This window comes from Cyprinus carpio, chromosome A6 (assembly GCF_018340385.1).
Source record: "Cyprinus carpio isolate SPL01 chromosome A6, ASM1834038v1, whole genome shotgun sequence".
Classification (NCBI taxonomy): domain Eukaryota; kingdom Metazoa; phylum Chordata; class Actinopteri; order Cypriniformes; family Cyprinidae; genus Cyprinus; species Cyprinus carpio.
In genome coordinates this window covers 28,678,056-28,701,801 of record NC_056577.1, presented here as the reverse complement: position 1 = coordinate 28,701,801, position 23,746 = coordinate 28,678,056, and the positions used below count along the sequence as shown (strand labels likewise).

The following is a 23,746-nucleotide window of genomic DNA, read 5'->3' as shown; positions in this document are numbered from 1 at the left end:
ACATATATCCCAAACTTTCAAGCGCATTTTAAAGTCTGCTATACACTGTTCCAAACTAGAACCTCTGCAACTGTTGGCAGACGTTGACACGCAACTAGAATTTCATGAACTTCCTGCCGTGCGGCCATTTGAATTCTAGAATTCCACTTGTGTTGGGGCTGGATTTGGAATGCAGGCCTAAATATACTCGGTCGCAGCTATAGCTGTCTCTTCTGCTTGGCATTACGACAGTGGAGGCTGTATGCTTTCTCAACTATTGTACCCAGAGGGGCATGAGTTGTATTATGTCTGACCAGCGGGCTGGGCTATTGTTGGAATCGTTCTATTAATAGGAAGAAAGGCAATAATTGAGATGTGGTGTTAGACAACGGCCACAACACAACTGTCTGTGCAAGTCTCCCCCATCTGTCTGTCTGTCTGCATATTATCCTGTCTGTCTTTCATTGTTTGCTTCGTTTTATTTCTGTTCATGCCCCCTCTTCCATGTGATGTGCCACACGTTCTTTTGTGTGGCCTGCTGCGCGTGTTGCATGCATGCACATGCACACACTAGTGCAGTGTGTGGGACCTACAGCCTTGCTGCCACATTTCAACCCTGTATGTCACATTCCTGTTGGACTTGGACAGGAGGGATGCACATGCGTGTCAGGCCTGCGGATTTCTCTCGCTTTCTCTCTGATTCCCTCATGCTTTGATTTAGATGTAACTCTTTTGCAGGTGTTAGTGAGGAATTTCAATGATTCTAAATACAATTCCTTAATTATTCTTTTAGCACTTTTGGAGATGAAGATTGGAGATTCATTGTTGTTTTTGTTTTTTTTGTTTTTTTTTTTTTACATATCTAGTTCATAAAAGTAATTTCTTCTGAATAACATTTGATATAATATTAATTTTATAAATATTATTGTTCTCATTTGACGATATATTCTATATAATATAATGTTATATATTTTATCAGTTTCTTTCAGACATTTATGAACTAGTTCATTTAAAAAGACTAATGAATACAATTCATATAAATATAACAGATGAATTAGCAATATATAAAATCTATATATAATATTGTGGTCAACTAGTTGACAGTATTGTATGAATATTAAATTGTATTACATGGTCCTCTGATGTTAGCATTGACATTATTACAAATCATATGCTTGTGATATTCTATAAAAGTGGAACCAGTTCTGAATGAGAAGCATTTTGATGTATTCTGATGATTAATATATATTTGAGCTGTTTTATTCATATTTATTTATACATTATATTTATTTATAAATCGTAATATTTTAACATTAAAAAATAAACTTAAAACTAAAATAAAATAAAAGTTGAGGGTCAAATAGTTGAGAGTATTTTATTATAGAAAGAATATTATGTTCTATTATATTATATGGTCTCCTGATTTTTAATGTCAACATGGACATTGTTATAAATCGTATTCCTATGATGATCTATAAAAAAATGCAGCCAGTTCCAAGTGAGAAGCATTTCTTTGGGCACATAGATTTTTATTAGTCACGCTTTCTGCATATGTTTGTTTCTGATGAGTGTCTTCAAGATCTCAGTTTAAGAAGCAGGAGGTGAGGTCGAGCCGTCCCACCATCTTGCAGCCATTTTTCGCCGAATAGCAGCTTGACTAAGACGGCGTTTCTTGATCCCCCTCCCTCCCTCCCTCCCTCCCTCTGTTTTGCCCTCTCTTCCCCTCTGTTTCCTCCCACTAGAGCCGATCCATTGACTAGAGCAGTGTCTGACTGAGGCTCTCTGATCACTATGACTCAGAACCCTGCCTGCTTTGATCTCCAACACAATCTTGCGCCACCTGCTGGCTGATTTCGCAGCTGCAGATTGTGTCAGCTGCCTTTTTTTTTTTTTAAACCTCCATGGCCGACTTGTGTAGTGCGGTGATTTGAAAATGTGTGTGTGAAAGTTTTGCCATTGCTAACTGGGGCTTTGAAAATTCAGGAATATTTTATTTGAATTAACTTTTGAACATGGGGTTTTCAACAATTTTTCTAATGATTACTAGGGATAGACAGTATGACAAATCTTAACAGATGTAAGGTGATTGTCCAGCAATGACAAACTTTGGGTTGTGCGTAACATTCTTTAATATTCCTTGACTTGGAATAAATCCAGCTCTCTGTCATCACATTACTCGGGTGTTTAATTGCATCTCTTAAATCATCTTACCCTATTAATTAAAAAGAAGTGTTGAGACGTACTGGATGGTTGTTAATGTTATTTCTCTTTCTTTCAAGTTTCCTGGACAGGATTGACACTGTGAAACAGAGCGACTATACTCCCACTGATCAGGTGTGTAAATATCCTCATGAAGGGATTCAGACATTGATACTGAAGTGTATATCTCTGAGAGCCCTCTTTCTTAAGAGGCATCGTTCTCTTATTGTGTCTGATTCAAAGGTGTCTTTTATTGTAAATGTAACTTTGTCACCCCTTCTCTCAGGACTTGCTCAGATGCAGAGTTCTGACTTCCGGAATCTTTGAGACAAGATTCCAAGTGGACAAAGTTAATTTTCAGTGAGTTTGACCGAGAGACCTTCATGAATCTTTTCACAGATTCACAGTGCTACATTTGCATGTATTTTCAGTCAGCCTCAATCATTTTCACAAATTATTAGTTATAATAAGTGCTTGATTTGAACAGGACCCTGTCATACTGTCTGTGGCTGTCTAACTGAGTTTCCTCTTTTTTTCTGCAGTATGTTTGATGTCGGCGGACAGAGAGATGAACGCAGGAAATGGATCCAATGTTTTAATGGTAAATGCTGTGCTTTTATTACATAAATAATATTATTAATAATAATGTAAGGACAGTCAAAAATGGTTTTTGAATGCTATCAAAGGGAAGGTATAATTGTATAATAATGTAAAATACAGTTTAATTGTACATGCAATTTAATAATGTTAAATTCAGAATGCACAAAAAATATTTATCTGTTCACTAAGTTTGTCATTAGTCTGGCCAATATGTTGGTTTATTAATTTCTTGTAATTGAGGAACAGTTTTATGATGGATTGTTTGTATTGCTTGCTCAAAGTGTACTCTAAAAACCTTTCTCTCTTGTTACAGACGTGACAGCCATCATTTTTGTGGTAGCCAGCAGCAGTTATAACATGGTGCTCAGAGAGGACAATCAGACCAACAGACTCCAGGAGGCACTTAACCTGTTCAAGAACATCTGGAATAACAGGTACCCTTTGGACGCCTTAAACATACTTACACGTGAAAAACGAGGAGGGCTTAATGGGAGTATACTACTGTGCCACACACATTTTCTTCAGACAATGTGAAAGTCTAGGTTTATGGTGATCTTTTTTTCCACAACTCTTAATCTTTTTCTCACCTCGCTTTCCAGGTGGCTTCGAACTATTTCTGTCATTCTGTTCTTAAACAAGCAGGACTTGCTGGCTGAGAAGGTTTTGGCGGGAAAATCAAAAATTGAGGATTACTTCCCTGAGTTTGCACGCTACACTACACCAGATGATGGTCAGTAAAATAGAATAATGATTTTTAGTCCACATAGTTAAATTGAATACAAATAATTGTATTAATCTAACGCACAGTAGTAACATTGGATATCACGCCATCAGTGTTAATAACAAGATACTTTCTTTCTAACAGCAACACCAGAGCAAGGGGAAGATCCGCGAGTTACGAGAGCAAAATATTTCATCCGAGATGAGTTCTTGGTGAGTCTGGTTCTTCTATGGCACCAAAATCATCATGGCAACCCATCACTCTGTGTCCTAAACTATGGCATGCACATTGTTTTTTTTTTATTATTTAAAAATAAACTATGATTTTGGTTTTGGCATCAGTATTTTTTTAATTAATACATTTATTCATCAAGGATGCATTAAATTGTTTAAAATTGTTTAAGAGTGACAGTAAATACTAGGGGTGCTCCGATTGATTGGCTACCGATCACATTCAGCCGATTATAGCTTTGGGATGATTGATCGGTGGACTTTAATAAGGCAGATCTCATAAAACCGATCTCAAGCTAATGCCGTCAGAGGTTTGGCTCAACATGCAGCGGCACGGTCTCAGTCTGTGTCCGGTGCGGGTGAAATAATTTTAGCCTAATGCTGAAGGTGAGGTACAGTTCATATTTCTTCATTAAATAACTGATAAAGTAATTTGAACAAGTTTCTGTGAGACATAAATTCACAAACAGCGTGAATGAATCACCGCGCGCTCTCTTTCTCTTTCCCAAGAAGCAAATGGCTTCAAATCACATCGCCTCTGCACTATAAGTGAGCTGCACACTGCACAGTCGACACAGGAATTGTCACTTGTACTATCAAGGCAGTGTCACATAAAGTTTATAAATTGCATTTTTTCTTTTTAATTCTTGCCAGTGTTTAAACCATTCATTCCTATAAATGCCGTTCTGTTTATCAAAGAATCGTGAAGAATGTATTTCCACAAAAATATTAGCAGCAACACAATATTATTGTTTTTACTGTATTTTTGATCAAATAAATGAAGCCTTGGTGAGCATAAGAGGCTTGTTTGCAGTCTAAACGCTCCTAACCATATAAAGGGATATTTATTTAAGTGGATGTTTTTGATTTGTGGGAGTCCCTTGCATTGCAGTTTAAATCATGTCATGTTGCCGGTTCTAATAAAATAACCTTCTGTTTTTTGTTGTTTTGTCTATTTAGAGGATCAGTACAGCGAGTGGAGATGGACGGCACTACTGCTACCCCCACTTCACCTGCGCCGTGGACACGGAAAACATCCGCAGAGTGTTTAACGACTGCAGAGACATCATCCAGCGCATGCACCTACGACAGTACGAACTCTTGTGATCGCAGCAGGGATGACGGGACGCAAACTCACCACCTGAACTTTCTTTAGGCCCCCCTGCCCAACATCACGCACCAATATCAAACCACAAACCTTCAAACTGATGAGTCCCCACCTCTTACACTTATACACACATGCATATTATATGTATATATACATATGCGTATGTATATATATTCATATATATATATACATACAGACACACATACACACACACACACACACACACACACGGCCTTTCTCCATCCTGAGTGACTAGGGGCTGGGGCAAGGGGACGCACTGTGTTACTGATGAAAGCGTGGCTGTGATATCTGGCAAAAAAGACTTGTTAACACAGCCAAGGACTACCAATGTTAATAAAAAGAGAGAGAGGAAAACAAAACATGTGAGAGGGAGAAGGAGGGGGGGAGAAAAGAGGGAAGAAAAAAACTGTCCAGGACTGCTCAGGACAAGGAAGCCATTTCGTACACATACAGACACATAATGCGTCCAGCTAAACTCCTGACCCGCAGTCTTATGTATGTTACACGTCAAACTTGTCTTTTTCCCGATCATATGCTTAAACACACATTACTTATACTGATGCGCACGCACATACACATGCTATTCTTATCCTCTACCGTTTCGGTCCTGTTGAACGTTTAGTGCCTGTGCGAGCCTGACGCGACCCCCTCACCTTTTCCCATTTCCCCTTTTTCCAAAGCCACATCCCATCCCCAAAGGTGGACAGACCCTCCCCCTGGAGGAGAGCAAAATGACGGAGCATACGCAAAAAAAATTAAACAAAACAAAAAACACAGAATGTAGAGCAAAATGTCTTTCTCCCCCAACAAAAATGGAGGGTTTGGAGCATTTACTGCCCCGGGTTGCTTTGCGTGTGGAGCAGAGAATAACTTGAACACAAGACCCATCACATGACTCGCTTCTCAAGATGCATCACAGGAGAGGCGAGCGCATGCAATGCTAGATTCATGCAGAACGGTGAACTAAATGCAGTGCAAAAAAAAATCCATATATATATATATATATATAGGAGATTTATTATTCCTATAATAATACAACCTTTTTCTGTTTGTTAGTTTCCCCAGTTTGTGTGTCGGTGCACCATTTTAAACCTCCTGTTTTCCCACTTGCTCTCTCCTTCTGTTTTCCGAGTGTCATTACTCTTTCTCTCTCTCGTTCTTTCTCCTTCCCTTATCTTTCTTTCTCTGTCTGTCTCCTCCCTGCTGCAAAAATCTTGTACACTGACATGTGGGGACTTCATCAGACCGAGGGTAAGGCCGAGTAATGGTGCGAGACATGAGAAGGACGTCTAACGGATGGCCTAGTCACACCCCCCCCCACCTCCCCGACTTCCTCTCCTCCCCCTTAGCCTGGCTTTTGGTCTGTCTTTTGATTTCTCTGCTGGATCATTATTCTTGTACAGACTGTAAAATGTATTATTTTGTACAACTTTATTGAAGAAAAAAGTAACTTGTAGAAGCTCCCTGTGCCTTGATCACGACTGTACGTGTAAAATGAGCTAAGATGTAAGTAAGATATGTTTCATTGCGCTGTTTGGCTCTGCCCTGCCTCTGTCGATTCCCTTGAACTCTGACCCTCCCGACCCCTTCCCCAATTGCCTGTTTGCTGATCAGACTCTGGGTGGAAGTTGCCCCCCTCACCCCTCCTTGTGCCGTTCTTGAACCGGCTTCCCCGTACAACTTAAGAATGAAAAACTTGTGATGCCGGTGTCAGATCGGCCACCGAGTGCAACATTTACTAGCACTGCTTATCAGTGGAGTTTGGGGGGAGCTGCTGTCTGTCACGTCCCCCTCCCACCTCTGTTTTTTATTTTCATTTGTTTAACCTGCCTCTGGTTTGTTTTAGGATCAAGACGAAACGCCTGATGCTGTGTAGTACAAAGCAAGAAACATTATATACAGTATATATAAATATATATATTTATGTGTAAATATATTATTTATATATATTTGTTTGCTTTTTACAGGTTTTCTTTCCCTTTTTTGGTCCGCGACAACAAGTCAACATTTTTAGAGGCAGGGTGTGGGGCTTTTTTGTTTTCTTTTTTCTTTTTTGCTTTAACTCTGTTGAAGGAGAAAATAATCCAAATGCAAAAACATTGCTTGTCTCTTCATAAAAAAACCAAATTCCTTTGCTAAAAAAAAAGAGTGAAAAAGACAGCAAATCTGTCAGTGTATTAAGTGTACAAATTGTTTTGATAGCTGCACAGTCAGATATTGGGTTAATATCCCCCCTCCCATGGTATTCATGTTTATTTCTTTATATTAAAAAAAAAAGAAAAGAAAAGAAAAAGGAAAAAAGAAAAAAGCTGCTCTACAAACTGACATACTAACAAAAAGAGGCCGCCCATCACTGGACAATGACCAATCGTAACCCTCTCTGTACCACACTTCATGTCCTGCTTCCCAATCACATGAAAGCAGGGGCCAGCTTTTGGTGCTCTAATGGTCCACTTTGTTACACAAAGTATTTATTTTTGTTTTATTTATTTGTCATTTTATACTTTTTTTTTTTTCAACTTGTCCTAAATGGCATAATTTGAATCAAAAACTCTAACGTCTAACCGGTCTCATCCGGTTGTGTTTTCTGCAAAATGTGGTACAGGTGTTTATCTATCTATATAGATATCAATACATACGCACACACACACACACACACACACATTTTTTTTTTTTTTTTTTTGGTTATGGGGATGGGGTGGGGGGAGATGTCAAGCTATGATATTTTAGTATGTTTACTTTTTTACTTTCTTTTCTAGTTCAGACTCGCTGCAGCAATAAGTGAGTGTGATTTGAGTACCAAACGCCCCCTTGCCTGACTCTGTCTCTATAAGAAGTGTTTTCAGTGTATATGTTGCTTTTTTTTCCATGTCTCACACTTACTGTACATTTTGTACAAAGATTCAAATTACAGCAGTAAAAGAAGAGTGTAACACTGTCTGAGTGACACACACATGCACACACACTTTTCACAAGGCTAACTCTGTTTTTTGGCCCAAATCAAACTATAAAGTATAATGTAGTTGCTCTTACAGTGATGGTGGTTCTTAAAGGTCTAATATACTATTTGCTACATGTTTCTAAAGAAGCAAAATGAACTTATTTATTGCTTAAACTTCAATGGGACTATGCATTGCATATCCTAATATGATTTTGGAAATCCTCTGGTTGTCCTTACACTATGCTCATATGTTTTGCAGGCTGGATAATCATTACAAACTTTGATACGTTTTTCAAGCAAATTTGCAACATCTTACATTATCACCTTAAAAAGTAAATAAGAAGCCTAGATTAGTGTATGTTCCCACAGTAAGGTCCTATGACAGAGGTTCACTTTAAAAATAGTCACTGGATTGAGAAAGCATTAATTGTAGTGTTTAAAATGGACTACATTAACTTGTTTTATTTTTTCATTTTGCATGTGGCAGATGGTTTGCATCATCAAACACTGAATTTCCAGATTCTGCTTATTTTACATATTTTGTAATACTCCATGTCAGAAGTCACAACTTCTCAATGGGAAATCAATTAATAATCTTTAAACCAATGCAATATCAGAAATGCAAGCCACAGACACCCGAGAAGTGTTATAAAGTATGCATAATACATTTGGGTTACAATTTAAAACATTAGCTCAGATAATAAAATGAAAGTAAAATTTTAGTTTCACACTTAATGAAATCTACTGCTGTTCCAATGGATCTTAAACATCAAGCCAAACAGTACTGAGTGTACATATGAGTAAATACAGAATTACATTTCACAGTATTCAGAGCCTAAATTAGTATTTTGTGAGCATTATCGAAAACAAAAAATTATGTATCTAAAGTCAAGTTCTGTAATAATAACAAAATTAGCCTTAGTCTTAGCCATCAATAATAATTGTATTATTATTATTAGGTTTATTATTGGAACTTGATAAGGACCTACACAGTTCAACACTAGAAGCACACTAGCCGTTTCTATATGGTTTCATGTTTTTTTAGATAATCGGATATTTATTTATTTGTTTAGTTTTATGTAAAAGCTAATTCCTTTTGTAGGGAGTTTTTATTCGGTGTTTGTCACTGTCAACACCTCATGAACTGCAGGGACACCTACTGGACTGGAAATATTTCTAAATACACTCACATTCAGCACCATCTGCTGGACAGATATCGACTACATCTGATATATGAGGAACTTGCACTTTTCTTTTCTTTTTGAGGAACTGCACGTATGGAAGAGTAAAAAATATTTCCTAATACTATTTAAGTTAACTTTTTTCTTTAAAATGTCAACATTTAATTATAAATATTATACAAACTCTTAAAATCCCATTTAACAAATATCTTAGATTCAGTGCAGACCGTTTCATTAAACAGGTTTTAGTTTATCCAAGTTATCCCGTCCCAATTTTCTCAATATTCAGAGTGAGTACCACATCTGGGTCTAAACTTGACTTTTGGATAAAGTTGCCATGTGTGTGTGTGTGACCAGGATAGTTTCAAACAGCACTGCTCATAATGGCTCTTCTGACCATTTGGGAGTTTACAACAGTCCCGTTGGGCAGCACAGGTTACTAGCAAATACATTTTTCTTATGGGACAAACGCCGTTTTCTTCTATTGGGCGCTTGACTGCTCAGAAAGCAGAATCCTCCATTAGGTCGCGTGGAGGATTTTTGTTCCCTTACTGATGACATTTAAATAGGTAAGTATAATTTATTTAAATGACTCGAAATCTGCTCAAGCAATCTCTCTCTCTCTATATATATATTATTATTATTATTATTATTATTATTATTATTATTATTATTATTAAATATATAACCAGTAATAAAAACCAACCTTGATTGGTCCAGCTCGAACAACGCTGAAAAAAGTATCAGATATCACGTGACAACGCGCAGTTTCAACAGCGGATTTGACTGATTACACTAATTACATTGTTTGACATTGTATTAAAATACACATTTAAGAATAAAACAAGATTATTTATATTTATAGTAATTCTAGTCACAGTCAAGTACACATTATCCCAGAGTGTAGTTTACTCCAGTCCTGAAGGAAGCGCCAGCGCTCTATTCCGTTATCATATGACGTATTATACACGCGACGCTCGGTGTTCTCGTACGTATTTTGTAAACAGTCGCGTTTCTGGATTAAAGAAATCCGTTTAGTTCTCACAATGGACGAAGAATACTACAGCAGTGTTGGAGAATGGGAGGGACAAGACGGCCACATGGTAGTTTACTGAAACCACCCCACAGACACCAATACCATGAAATTATAATCTGATTTACCAGTAACAATTTAGAAATCAGGAGTTGTTTTGATTTCCATTTAACGTTACACTTACAAAAAGTACAGCCGTGGTACCATGTTTACCATGAACTCCAAGGTAATTATAATAACAACATGGTATATGTTCAAAATCCATAATTAAAACGTTACTAAGATGAAACATGCAGTTACCATCGTGCCAAAAAAAAAAAAACTTCCATATTGCGTGTAACGTTAGATGTTCATAAACACACGGAAGTATTCCAGATGATTAACTGACATATTTTAATAACGAGAGATAAAATGTTGGATTGTAATATGAACAAATAATATTTTGTTATGAGAGCTAGTGCAATCTCGTTAAACAGTTTCTGATCCGCCACTAAAAGCAGGCTTGATCGTTTCTCGTCTTTCTATCGCTCCAGGAGGATGGATACGCGGATGCTGAGGCTGATGGCAAAGTTCAGGAGGACTGTCTGCAGAAATTCTCCAGCAGAGACTATATCATGGAGCCCACCGTGTTTAACACCCTGAAAACGTAAGTCGACCGAAAGGAGAGCGGGCGATTTCTATGGATAAAAGGGAAAGATGATTAACAACATCTTTTAGCTTTGTCAGGTTAGTTCGTGTCCGTGTGTCCGCAGGTATTTCCAGGCAGGTGGGTCACCTGAGCATGTCATCCAGCTGCTCTCAGAGAACTACTCTGCTGTTGCACAGACGGTCAATCTTCTGGCGGAGTGGCTCATTCAGATGGGTCAGTGAATGTTACACAAATATCCCATATAAATATGTTTATACTTGAATTTCTGCACACTTCATGACTCCCTATATGACCCCTATCACCCATTAGCAGGATACGGTTGTCTGTCCGGTGTGGTACTTGAATTCTTAATGACGGTTACGTTCACACACGGTTCGGTTATTATACATTTTAAGGACTCGCAGACGAAATTTCGTGAACGGGAACGTACTGGACAAATAGTATGATAACACACCTCTAACTTCACAGGGTAAGAGGCTGTTATAAATAAGAATTTTGGGAGGCGTCAACTAACCTTAAACATAAATCAGACAGTCTGAATTAACGTTACGTTAGTTGAACCAGAGCGAGTTGAACTAACGTTAGTTCGCGTGCGTCTCCTGTGTGTGGTTGGTTTTGGTAACTTACAGAGACGTAGATATCAGCTGTGTGTCATCTGAAGGGTTTAAATCCAGTCACTTTTATCCACCAGAGTACTACTTATTTAAACACTAAAATACAGAAATAAAAGCTGCGGTTGATTCATTAACGGACGAACTCACTGGACGCGTGTCACTGTCACCATGGTTACAGAGGTTATTTACCGTTAAGGGGCGAAAAAACACTTATGTAAAATTGTGTATATATAAAGGTGAACGGAGCAGTTTGAGAGTCACACACCTGTTATAAAAATGTTGTCAGTTCTAAAGACTGACTTTAGTGTGTTTCTCCTTTGCAGGTGTGGAGCCCGCGCAGGTGCAGGAGCGTGTAGAGAATCATTTAAAGAGTCTCTTGATCAAACACTTTGACCCTCAGAAAGCAGATTCTATTTTCACTGTCGAGGGAGAGGTGAGTTTTTTTTAATATAGAAGTGAATTACATATATATTTATTTTTATTTCAATAAATGATAAAGTTTTTATAAAGTTAAGTACATTTGTTCTTTTTTAATCATTTGTTGGGATATTAATTTATTCTTCATTTCAGGGATTAGTGTTTTTTTGTTTTTCTTAAGTAGTTACAAAAAGTTTTTTTTTTTTCCTTTTCATTTTCCTTAAGAATTATTTATCTTTATGGTGTTTATAAAGATTTCATTTGTGTTGCATAAATATTGTAGAGCCTGTTATTTCCAAAAACAATAGTCAGAAGTAGTAATTTTCACAATAAAGTATATTTATCTATTTTGTAAATGCATGTTATAGATTTTATTTTGAATTATTTGTCCGTGTGTTTAATTTTATAAATTCATTTTTGAATCTTTAACATGATTTAATCTGCCTTCATTTTTGCTTTTCAAAGTTCAAAATCTTTCATTTTCTTTTTTTTCTCGATAATCCTTAACACTTGGATATACTTTGCAATACAGAAGCAAAAGTATTTTGCTACTTACAGTTGGACTTTATCAGGCTAATGAGTTTAATGTTCATCTCTGTTCAGACACCAGCATGGCTGGAGCAGATGATAGCACACACAACATGGAGAGATCTGTTCTACAAACTGGCTGAGGCACATCCAGACTGCCTGATGCTCAACTTCACTGTCAAGGTAAAAAAAAAAAAATGGGCTGAAGTGAGTCAAAGACATTCATATTGAGTTTATGTAGTCATGTATGTTGTCTTTAGTTGATTTCAGATGCAGGATACCAAGGAGAGATCACAAGTGTGTCCACAGCCTGTCAACAGTTGGAGGTTTTCTCCAGAGTCCTACGAACCTCTCTCGCCACACTCCTGGATGGAGGAGAACAGAATCTGGAGAAAAATCTGCCTGAATTTGCTGTGAGTATTGCTGATACTTAAGGTGGCTGTATTAATATGTATGGTTGTATTTTTATAATCAAATCTCATTCTTGTGTGTGTTTTGAGCAGAAGATGGTGTGTCACGGTGAGCACACGTACCTGTTCGCTCAGGCCATGATGTCCATCCTCGCTCAGGAGGAGCAGGGCGGCTCAGCAATGCGGCGAATTGGACAGGAAGTACAGAAATACGCCCATGAGAGGTGCTTTTGTGTAACACTCTCAGTTTTTTAATCTGATTTTTTGATCAGATTATTAATTCTTACCATGTCATTGATTTGTTTTCTATGTTTAGGGGACATGATGCCAGTCAGATCACATTAGCGCTGGGCACAGCTGCTGCATATCCACGCGCATGCCAGGCTCTTGGTGCCATGCTGTCCAAAGGGGCTCTGAACCCAGCAGACATCACAGTCCTGTTCAAGATGTTCAGTAGCATGGATCCACCTCCTGTAGAGCTGGTCAGAATCTACATTTACGTTTATGCATTTAGCCAACAATTTAATCCAAAGCAATTTATTCAAGAGGAGCATAAGCAATTTGTCACAAATTGTTCACCACCAATAATATTTGTAGTATACAATAGCAGATTTTCTAGACAGCTATATTAGGAAACAGGCCAATGCATAGGAGAGATAAAGAGAAGAAATACTTAATAATTCTAACCCATTGAATATTTATGTTTAAGTTACAAAAATGCACATTAATGTACTATATTTCTAACAATTTGTTACTAGCTTTAAAAAAATTGTTAACCAAAAATGAATCTCTGCTGAAGATTTACTCACCTTCAGGCTATCCAAGATATAGATGAGTTTATTTCTTTAAATGGAACAGATTTGGAGAAATTAAGCATTACATCACTTGCTCACTAATGGATCCTCTGCAATGAATGGGTGCCGTGAGAATGAGAGTCCAAAAAAACAGATATAAAACATCACAATAATCCACACGATTCTAGTCCATCAGCTAATGTCTTTTAAAGTGAAAAGCTGTGTTTGTCAGAAACAAATCCATCATTAAGGCATTTTAACTAAATTTTCAAATTTCTCCAAATCTGAAACAAACTCGTATGTATCGCCTAAGGTAAATTTTCATTTTTGGGTGAACTATTTCTTAAACAAATACCTATAGAAAACTGTATTGACTAAACTGACGTTAACTGAACTGCTCCTCTCTCCTTGTAGATAAGAGTTCCTGCCTTTTTGGATCTGTTCATGCAGTCACTATTTAAACCCGGAGCTAAAATCAACCAGGAACACAAGCACAAATACATCCACATCTTAGCTTATGCTGCTAGTGTTGTGGAAACATGGAAAAAAGTGTGTATTAAAAATGCTCTTAACACATACTGTGTATATATATATTATATATATATATATATATATATATATTTCTTTTTACAAGGAATGTTGTGGAGGATTACATAAAATATTGCTTATTTCTAGAACAAGCGTGTGAATATAAATAAAGATGAGCTGAAGTCGACCTCAAAGGCCATTGAGACTGTTCATAATCTCTGCTGCAATGAAAACAAGGGAGCTACTGAGCTAGTAGCAGAACTCAGCACATTATACCAGTGCATAAGGTATGAACAAACACATTAATATATGTGACCCTGGACCGAATTTATAAATTCTGAATAAATAAGCTTTCCATTGATGTATGGTTTGTTAGGATAGGAATCTGAGGGTGCACAAAAATCAAAATACTGAGAAAATTGCCTTTGTTGTCCAAATCAAGTTCTTACCAATGCATATTACTAATCAAAAATTAAGTTTTGATATATTTAGGGTAGGAAATTTACAAAATATCTTTATAGAACATGATCTTTTCTTAATATCCTAATGATTTTTGGCAAAAAAGAAAAATCGATAATTTTGACCCATACAATCTATTTTTGGCTATTGCTACAAATATACCCCAGCGACTTAAGACTGCTTTTGTGGTCCAGGGTCACATATATTTATATATATATATTTAAGGAGACTTTAATGAATAGAAAGTTCAAAAGAACAGCATTTTTTTTAAATCTTTTGTAACATTATAAAGTCTTTATTGTCGCTTTAGACAATCCTTGCTGAAGAAAAGGATTCATTTGTTTCTAAAAAAAAAAATCTGAGCTTCTGAACAGTAGTGTCTTGTAAGATTATACATTTGATATTTTTGTATTTGTGTTGCAGGTTTCCAGTGGTAGCGATGGGAGTGTTGAAGTGGGTCGACTGGACAGTGTCTGAGCCTCGTTACTTCCAGCTACAGACGGACCACACTCCTGTCCATCTAGCACTGCTGGATGAGGTAAACATAACCTCCATGTCATACTATTGTGCTTGAATTTAAATATACCAACAGAGTACAAACTGGTCACCTCCCTAACCATTATTATGAAGATACTGATTCGCCATAGTCTAAGAATAAACATTGTCTTTATTTCTCAGATCAGCACATGCCATCAGCTTCTCCATCCTCAGGTGTTACAGTTGCTCATCAAACTGTTCGAGACCGAGCACTCGCAGCTTGATGTCATGGAGCAGGTTTGTAATACTGCAAAATCAGTGCGTTTTTATTTGCATCTTCAGTGCTCACATTTATAGCTAAATTCTGACTACTATTTATCTTTTGTTTTTCAGCTGGAGCTCAAGAAGACCTTACTGGACCGTATGGTTCACCTATTGAGTCGAGGTTATGTTCTTCCAGTGGTCGGCTACATCCGTAAATGTCTTGAGAAGCTCAACACAGATATTTCACTCATCAGATACTTTGTTACAGAGGTGAGGCTCAGGTCTTAGAGCTTTGATTGATTTGAATGGCAGTTTCTTCTATCATTATTGAGTCTGTGGTTGGGTTTCTTGTCCCCATTTAATTTTGGACAGGTTCTAGATGTGATAACCCCTCCATATACCTCAGACTTTGTCCAGCTGTTTTTGCCCATCCTAGAAAATGACAGCATAGCAGGAACAATCCGCACTGAGGGGGAACATGACCCAGTAGCTGAGTTCATTGGTGAGTTTTTTTTTTAAAAAGAGGAACCATGACTTATGATGAGGCACACAAATGCAAATTATGTAGCAGACTATCACTTGTAGTGCTTTGTTAATAATCTCCCATTTTACATTATAGCTCACTGCAAATCCAACTTCATTATGATGAACTAACCTTCGAAATTAGAGGGAAACTTTTGAAAAGTGAAAGGATCAACTGGTAGGACCGGAGCACCCTTCATGGACAGACCGCTGATTTCAGTGCACATAACTGTTGTGTTGACCTTTTCAAAGAAAATATTGACATGATGAAAGTATGTTTTTGAGGTCATAACTTGTAGAGCCTCTATTTTGCTTAGAAACAATTTGTGATGTTGAGTTTTCTTTTTGTATATTGTAATAATTTTTATTAAACATGATTGTACTAAGTCTATATGTGTCATCATTTCAAAGGTCACAATATATGTGGTCACTGGTCAGGTATACTGTTAACATGTTTCTTTGGAGGTTTTAGTCTTTAGTAAAAGTAGAGGTCAATTTAATTAAGAGGCAGCTTTACTGCTGTATGTTTTTTCAAAACAGTTCCAAACTACGTTAACAAAAGCAAAGCATTTGTTAAAAGTATACGCATGGTCCTTGGCTGCTATAAAAAAAAACAAAACAAAAAAAAAATATTTTTAAAAACACTTAGATGTTTTTCTCAGATTAAAAAAAAAAAAAATATAAAAAAAACCAACAAAAATAAAATGACAAGAAGTAGAACTTGATAAGACTTTTACTGAAGAGTGTGATTGAAAACAGTGCACTGATTAAACTGATTCAAGGCTTCACGTGTTGACATGGTTTGACAGATACGACATAGTACGACATACTACATAGCAAATCCCAAAATCTTTTCAGCAAACAAGATCATTAGATGACCATTTGGCCTGAGGTCGGTCTATTTAAAACATCCTAAAACATTAAATGTCCTGGTATAAAAAGAAGAAGGGTGAACTACTTTTCCCTTTTTTTCATCAAGTAGTGTAGAAAACCATAAAAAAAAAAGGCCTATGAATGCAATTTCTGATAAAACATTCCTGAGATTAAAAACGATTAAAACCAAACTTCTTCAACTGATCTTGAGCAGCACAAAAAAAAAAATCATTTTTGGCAAATCTAAGAGTGCGTTTGCATGTGAGGAACATGCCACAGCCATCTACAGGTAGTTTTTGGGTAGGATGGGGTCTCCGTACATGCAGTTCTCTTCGATGGCGAGGTTGTACTGGCTCCCGCTGCCGCCCTTGTATGCGCTGGTGACTATTCTGAGCCAGCCTTTCTCTCCCTAAAAAAATAACAGACCAGAACGCATGTTCATTTGTTTGTAGGGCTACTCTAGTCCAACTTTTCAGGTTCTGCTTACCCATGGCTCTCCCCAAGAATTACGGACGACCCAGTACTCCACTCCATTTTCGTCAACGCCCCAGCCGGCTACAGATATAATGTGGTTTATATAGGGATCCTGTACGTACTCAGAGTACACGCCACCTGTGTACGCATCCAGCTTATCTGTTGCCATGATTCCACAACTACAAAGGCAAAAGAGTGTGTCAAAATCTTGATTCAGTTATAAGGAGATTATATTAACTGATCTTACAAATCCATAACCAAACAGTTTGTATACCTGATGGGTCCTCCAGAATAGATCTCAGCTTTCATCTTGTCCAGCCCGCTGACTGAGCCATAGTCTCCGACTTTCCAGAGAGTGAAGTTCTTTACTACATTACACACGCCAAAGGTTGTGCAGGTTCCACACTGATTAAAGGAGTTACAGTCTGAAAAAAAAAAAACACCAGAAATACAAACTAATACAAAACAAATGTCCATTCAAGCAAACTACCAGATGCAACAACTTTCTTACCCTGATCTTTGGCTTGATAGTTGTTGCAGGTTTCATCAGGAATGCCATTGCTGTGTGCATATTCCCAAACACCAGAATGATCTCCACCATTGCAGGAACCCGCGTTGCCACAGTCAATCACGTTCTGGACAGACAGATAGGCAGATGGCCATACTGCTTTCCGCTTGATGTTAATCCGATCTGAAATAAAAATAAAAAAAAAGAGCAATCAAGTTACAAACGGCTGACAAGAAAAGAGGAATTTTAGTATTTATTTTTTTTCTTTTACAACAAAGGGTCAGTTAAAAAAAAAAAAAAAAAAGACCTTTAAAAAATACTGAATATTAAGGTCAAGTGGTCAAAAAAAATGAGAGATTTTATTTTTAATTCATTTTATTTATTGCAGTTTGCGTTGCAAGGATGTCATCAAAAGAGTGAAAAATTATACATTTTATTTTAGTTAAAAAGAGGTGCTTCACCTTCAGAAAATAATATCAAGGTCAAGTGGTCAAATTAAAAATTATATGTGTTTTTTTTTTTTTTACTATTGTGCTTTATTTTGTAAGACTTATAAAAATAGATAGTTAAAAAAGTATATTTTTATTTTAAAAAATGTATATATTTTTTGTTATTATAAATTAACTATAAATCTAACATCAAGATGATAGTCTGGTGGTATGTAAATGTCAAATGGCATAAAAAAAAATTGCATTTTTAATGATTAAACAACCAGGTTAGAAGTAAGAGGATACGACAGGGCTGTTCTGTGGTTTAAGCGTCTTCAATTACTCATCCACATGTGAATCTCATGACCCCCCCCCACCCCCACATAGAACACAAAGATTTTTTGGGGGGAAACCAGCCAGGACATTTTGCTTAATATTTCCTTTTGTGATTCACACACAGAACATTTTTTTAAAAACATTTTTAACAACATTTTCCCTCACCTGCCATAGCACTAGTACTTCCATGCGCCCAGCAGGAGCCGCAGTATTGTGGAATGTGTTGGTTGCGTGTGGTGCTGACGTAGTTGACGCCGTTGATGTTTCTCCAGTCCCATGCTTTGGGGAGGTCTTTTAAATTCATATATTCATAAGGACGTGGTCCAGTCCTGAAGAATCCAAGAAATTTCAAGTTGTTTAACCATCTACGTATGCCATTAAGCCACAAATCCAGCTCTCTTTCACTGATCACAAAACACTGAAAAGGCATTCGCAGCAAGAGGCCATGAAGGAAACTCCAACAAATAACCCATGCACAGGCCTTCTGTTCTTCAGTTAATAACCAAAAATGGGAAATGAACCTTGGGTTCATGGCATATATAATAATAAATGAAGCAAGTGTCAAACAGTCTCATGATGGCTACATTTTCATCACTCTTCTGTGTTTTTCTCTTAATAATTTCATGTGCTGAATTGCCATGATGTGAGTCGCCTGCAATACACTGGATGACAATGGAGCCAAAAAATTCAAATGAGACCAAATAATGGGGGAAATGACTCATGCACTACACTGGAAATTGAAAGTCAATTTGAGTGCATTACATTGTGGGATACAGTATGCTGTGCTGAATACTGCACATTTTGGCAAATCAGTTCAAAACAGAATATTCACACATTTTATACAACAAAAATAGTAAAGCATATAGTCTAGCCCATATGAATTGGATAATATATAAATATAAATATATATAATATCATTAGAATGTACCAAAGCTCAGCTTAGCTAATATCTAACAGATGAACTAACAATAAATAAGCCCAGATATATCAGCATACAAAACAATACAGGAAATAACTTCAAAAATAATTTGCATATTTCTCAGCATGACATTAACATGTATTTTTGCTTACAAACGTACAAATCCAGGACAGAACTTATTTCATGTTATCTCTTTTATGGCAGTTTTTAAGAGAGTAAGAGGAAAAAGTTAACCTATTAAAACCTAGTAAAAAGCTGAAGCAGACGTGGCTACCTAGACAGTATATTTAGCTTCAACAGTGTGTATTACTTGTCTGACTTGGGAACAAACATCTGATACCCAAAACTGCTTTCATTTTAGAACGAATGATAGTTTGACATACTTAACTCCTTGTAGGTTTCTCCTCGGCTGGGGTCTGTAGCAGGGCTCATTCTCGTTAAAATACCGTCCGGCGAAAACACCGGACAGAGCAAACAGATAAAAGAGGACCACGCGAGCCATGTTGAACCTCAGGCCGTCATATGATCATCACGCGAGTCTCCGCTGCGGTTTTATTCTTCGTGTCAGCGTGGAGGCGTGGAGGAAATATCGAAGCTTACTCTTATTGGACACTTTCTAAGAAAAATAGGTTATGTTTGTCAGACGCTTTCTGGCCTCGAAATAACTGACAGTACATTATTGGCGAGACCGGGGCTAGTTGCGAAGTTGTCACAAACTTATGGAAAGCCCAAGTGCATAAATACTTGTTTTCATAATCGACTTCAATGTCAGTAAACAGCTCTGAGTAAACAGTAATTCCCCATAGCGACTACTTACCCTATAGGGTGTGACAGCATAGGGCGTTTTGTCACAAAAGGTCAGTGTGTAATAAAATTAACTTGATCTTTTTGGATAATACTTAAAAGAAATGTGCAGTAGTTTTATTGTAGCCAGCGTCTCTCTCTCTCTCTCTCTCTCTCTCTCTCTCTCTCTCTCTCTCTCTCTCTGTGTGTGTGTGTCTGTGTGTGTGTGTGTGTGTGTGTGTGTGTGTGTGTGTGTGTGTGTGTGTGTGTGGTTGTATGATTAGTCTCAATAAATGCTCTGGTATCAATCATTTTTTTGTAATGCATAATGAGGCTAGTAATATGAAAAATATTGGGTATTAAATGTAGTCTGTGTTTTTGCCCAAAACAGTGTTCTTTTATTATCATTTATTTACTATATTATAGTATTCATTCATATTTTGATTTGTAGCATTTTTATTAGTTTTTGCTTAGCTTGAATTCTTTTCTTTTTTTTTCAATTTTAGTTTTAGTCATTTTAATACTTAAATAGATTTTATTTTAGCTCGTTGCCAAGGCAACATTTCTCATTTTAATTTAAGTTTTTATGTTTTAATGTAATATTTATATTATATTTTATTTCAGCTTTATTTCATTTAATGAAAATTTAATTTAATTTATTTTTTTTAGTCAACAATAGTGGTCAAAAATATTGAATTAAAAAGTACAATGAAGAATCAGTAGGGCTGTATACTTCTGCTGCCAATAAAAAGATCATAACGTTGTATAATACATGTTTGCATTTCAAAGTCCAGTCTTAATTTTTACGACATAGGAGACATGTGAGCACAGGTAAGCATATTCTCTGCTATTCTTTATGTAATTTTATATAAAGCGTAGTCAGTAGTACTTGTATTGACATCTGTTTCACCTGCTGAAGCACTGTGGTTTTCAGTGAAACAAATGTGTTGATCTGAGAAGAGATAAAAAGTATAATAGTGATGATAATAATAGATGAAAAAGTGATAATAGTAGCTCAATGTGCATGACACCGTACACTTCATTGTTTAGATGTTCATGTTTTCATTAGCTAAGTTTGAAATATATTTTTCTAGTTTTTGAGTCAGTTGTTATCAGTGTGTTTGCAGGTGTGTTTGTGGTTCTGTGGCAGTGATAATGAACCCGATGTTCCTCTTAAATAAGGGAACAGTTTATAGTCATTGTTAAGAACTACAAAAAAATGTAGAAAGAAATCTATTTGCCAGTAGTTCTGCTTGATATAACAATTTGAACATCATATGATGATGTCTGGTCAGCTGAGACATTTTTTTGCTGTATGTTAATATGTCAACAGCTCCTAAGCTACTTTAAAAGCAAGTTAACAGCTGCTATCCATGTGATCAGACATGGCAGAACAAAGTCCAGCCAAAAAATCAAGGAATCAGGTTAAGGGCTTCCTTTGCGACGTGAGCCCCGTAAAAGATGCACATTTTGATGCCGTTCTTCAACATGAAGGAGAATATAGCAAACTTGTGGTCTTCAGACCAGAAGAACACATGCAGTTCCACAACGCTGAAAAAACCCAGTAAGTCTTCTCTCACAAACATCAAGCCATCTTATTTTTCGAAAATTTCTAAAATGGTTTATTTAGCTTCATTTTAAATCAAATATACAGAATAAACCCTCCCTGTTTGATTGTAAATGTGTGTTTAAACCATGAACTCCTTTGTACAGGAGCCTAGTTACACTAGATGACGTGGTTTTACAGCCGTCTATGGAGTCCAGCGGAAGAATGAATGTCTTCTACACTCACAGATCCAAAATGTCCTGTGTTTGTGACCTCAGAGAATCATTTAACAGCAGCTTCTTTGCTAGACCACAAGCTGTGCAATTATCTGAACTTCTTAACCTGCATACAAAACCAAAAAGGGTGGGTAGTTTATAATAAATAGGCCTACAAGTATCACAATCTGCTGTTGTGCAGTTTTACAGTTTAAACATATTCCTGGAGAATGAAACCTACATGTCATTGTTATATTGTTATAATACCACCTGTTTTAAAAGAATTAAAATCAGTGTATGTTTTATTTAACAAAGTTAGTATAAAATCAAATCAATTCAAACTTTCTTTGAAATCTTTTCATATTTTTATCACAATAACTAAATAAATAAATAATTGCTTCATGCATGTTATATTACTTTTGAGTTGGCGGACATGTATAAATTCCAAACTGCTTTAATGATTATTTAAAGACACAGTTATAAAAGATTGTTAAACTACTAATAGCAAAGAGTATTCTGTATTTTCCATCATTTATTTTATTTTAATTATTTTGTATCATTTATTTATTTACTGTGTATTATTTTTTAACTCTCCCACCCAAATAAATAAATATATACAACTTACATAAAATCAGAAATGAAATTTAATTCAGAAAAAAAAAAGATTGGAATTTTTGCTGTCATTTTAATTTAATTTTATTAATTTTATTTTTTTTAAATAACCAAGCCAAGTGTCAAGTCACTGAGCCATATGCATGTGTTTGTTTTCTGCATATTGCACAGGTCAGCATTAATGCAAAGATTATCCAGGAGGTGCACAGGGGAAACAGTGTTGTATGGGATGGACGGTATCTTCCAAGAACCGAATACATTGTAGCAGATACTACAGGCTGCATGAGTCTGTCGGTCTGGTGTGAGCACAGCATTATTGTCGGTGAATGGTACAACCTCATAAATGTCTCTGTCAGAGAGTTCAGGGGAAAAACATCCCTATCAACTACCAAAGACACACAGATCCTCAGCATCCCATCTCAAGGTACAGCAGCTGCTGTTCAAGTGCCAACAGAAACAATTATATGTGACATCATTGGTGCAAACATTAAAAATCTCTTCATTTGTCCTCGTAAACATATACTGAAGAATGTGACACTGTCAAGCCCAGCTGTATATTGTGTCTCATGCAACACACATTATAAAAGCACTGCCATCATAATGAAGTTTAGTGGTCACCTGGATCTTAAACCAGAAACAGGAAATGTTGTGAATCCAAAGATTGAAGACGAGGTCATAAGGTCAGTGCTCACAGTCAATCCCAGTGCATCAGGACAGGACATTATCAAGAGCTTCATCGCTTTGCCACCCATGCAGATTATAATTCGCAAAAACGTCATTGTAAAGATGGAAGATGTTCCTCAGAAGGCTGAAATCAATTCTGAAGATGAGCTTCCTATTAAAGTGGAACCTGCGGAAGAATCTACAGAGTTTTACTCACCCCCAGATCATGGCTTTCTATTCAGTTCACAATTCAGAAAAAGAAAATCTACTGACTGACTGATCATAGAAAATCATAACTTCCCATTACTGTGTTATTCATAGACTAAAATCAGCATAAAGTCTAACAGACTATGCATACGTATAAACAGACATCTATCTGTAATTGTCATTAAAATGTCAAAGCAAAATTATATGTATAATATATATAAAATACACAAAGACTAATAAGATAAAATCCTGTGTAATTTTGCTGCAAGTTTTAATGTAAATTTAATTTTCATGTTTTTAGATGAAATCGTATGTGTTTTTGGGAAAAATTCAATGGTGTAAATATATTTTCAAATAATGAAAGGTCAGCTACTGTTAATTCTATATATCATGGAAGTGGTTTTAAATGTTCATTTTAGTTTATGTAAGATAATTGGTGGTGAGAAACTGTCAAATTGTGACGTTATTTCCCTTTGCATTACAATTTTGATGATTTTATGGTAATCG

The 23,746-nt window shown here is 36.4% G+C and overlaps 4 protein-coding genes across 6 annotated transcripts in view; 3 read left to right on the top strand and 1 right to left on the bottom strand.

Moving 5' to 3' along the window:
• Window positions 1–7,890, top strand: part of gnas (GNAS complex locus) — a 35,347-nt gene extending 27,457 nt beyond the window's left edge. For both annotated transcript variants that reach the window (XM_042758883.1, XM_042758884.1), the window contains exons 6-12: window positions 2,259–2,313; window positions 2,465–2,538; window positions 2,721–2,779; window positions 3,092–3,212; window positions 3,378–3,508; window positions 3,644–3,711; window positions 4,690–7,890. In XM_042758883.1, the coding sequence (XP_042614817.1) occupies window positions 2,259–2,313; window positions 2,465–2,538; window positions 2,721–2,779; window positions 3,092–3,212; window positions 3,378–3,508; window positions 3,644–3,711; window positions 4,690–4,836 (655 nt within the window). In that variant the 3' untranslated portion in view covers window positions 4,837–7,890. The remainder of the gene's footprint in view (window positions 1–2,258; window positions 2,314–2,464; window positions 2,539–2,720; window positions 2,780–3,091; window positions 3,213–3,377; window positions 3,509–3,643; window positions 3,712–4,689) is intronic.
• Window positions 7,891–9,930: 2,040 nt separating this feature from the next.
• On the top strand, window positions 9,931–16,063 carry LOC109091577 (negative elongation factor D). 2 transcript variants are annotated; one of them, XM_042758881.1, is made up of 15 exons: window positions 9,931–10,083; window positions 10,547–10,659; window positions 10,766–10,875; window positions 11,600–11,709; window positions 12,297–12,404; window positions 12,482–12,634; window positions 12,725–12,855; window positions 12,948–13,113; window positions 13,840–13,974; window positions 14,101–14,240; window positions 14,836–14,950; window positions 15,091–15,186; window positions 15,283–15,423; window positions 15,526–15,655; window positions 15,773–16,063. In XM_042758881.1, the coding sequence occupies exons 1-15, from the start codon at window positions 10,027–10,029 to the stop codon at window positions 15,805–15,807; spliced, it is 1,740 nt and encodes a 579-aa protein (XP_042614815.1). In that variant the 5' UTR covers window positions 9,931–10,026; the 3' UTR covers window positions 15,808–16,063. The 2 variants fall into 2 exon arrangements, with proteins under 2 accessions (XP_042614815.1, XP_042614816.1); XM_042758882.1 differs by lacking the exon at window positions 9,931–10,083 and adding an exon at window positions 10,098–10,239.
• A 327-nt stretch (window positions 16,064–16,390) lies between these two features.
• Window positions 16,391–19,755, bottom strand: LOC109091588 (cathepsin Z). Its single transcript, XM_019105367.2, has 6 exons — window positions 19,597–19,755; window positions 18,460–18,623; window positions 17,534–17,713; window positions 17,297–17,447; window positions 17,036–17,201; window positions 16,391–16,957 (listed from the first exon to the last, which is right to left on the bottom strand). Exons 1-6 carry the CDS (start codon window positions 19,713–19,715, stop codon window positions 16,832–16,834), a joined length of 906 nt encoding a protein of 301 aa, XP_018960912.1. The 5' UTR covers window positions 19,716–19,755; the 3' UTR covers window positions 16,391–16,831.
• Window positions 19,756–20,795: 1,040 nt separating this feature from the next.
• Window positions 20,796–23,629, top strand: LOC109091583. The gene is made up of 4 exons (XM_019105358.2): window positions 20,796–20,827; window positions 21,330–21,560; window positions 21,710–21,905; window positions 22,541–23,629. Exons 2-4 carry the CDS (start codon window positions 21,382–21,384, stop codon window positions 23,306–23,308), a joined length of 1,143 nt encoding a protein of 380 aa, XP_018960903.1. The 5' UTR covers window positions 20,796–20,827; window positions 21,330–21,381; the 3' UTR covers window positions 23,309–23,629.
• The last annotated feature ends 117 nt before the right edge of the window (window positions 23,630–23,746 follow it).

Excerpts from the sequence above, each read along its gene's own strand:
- LOC109091577 (XM_042758881.1), top strand. The coding sequence starts at position 10,027 with ATGGACGAAGAATACTACAGCAGTGTTGGAGAATGGGAGGGACAAGAC. Across the intron at positions 11,710-12,296 it reads TTTTCACTGTCGAGGGAGAG|ACACCAGCATGGCTGGAGCA; the intron begins GTGAGTTTTTTT and ends ATCTCTGTTCAG. Across the intron at positions 15,187-15,282 it reads AGCTTGATGTCATGGAGCAG|CTGGAGCTCAAGAAGACCTT; the intron begins GTTTGTAATACT and ends TTTGTTTTTCAG.
- LOC109091588 (XM_019105367.2), bottom strand. The coding sequence starts at position 19,715 with ATGGCTCGCGTGGTCCTCTTTTATCTGTTTGCTCTGTCCGGTGTTTTC. Across the intron at positions 17,714-18,459 it reads AAGTACTAGTGCTATGGCAG|ATCGGATTAACATCAAGCGG; the intron begins GTGAGGGAAAAT and ends TTTTTATTTCAG. Across the intron at positions 17,448-17,533 it reads CTATCAAGCCAAAGATCAGG|ACTGTAACTCCTTTAATCAG; the intron begins GTAAGAAAGTTG and ends TTTTTTTTTCAG.
- LOC109091583 (XM_019105358.2), top strand. The coding sequence starts at position 21,382 with ATGGCAGAACAAAGTCCAGCCAAAAAATCAAGGAATCAGGTTAAGGGC. Across the intron at positions 21,561-21,709 it reads CACAACGCTGAAAAAACCCA|GAGCCTAGTTACACTAGATG; the intron begins GTAAGTCTTCTC and ends TCCTTTGTACAG. Across the intron at positions 21,906-22,540 it reads TGCATACAAAACCAAAAAGG|GTCAGCATTAATGCAAAGAT; the intron begins GTGGGTAGTTTA and ends CATATTGCACAG.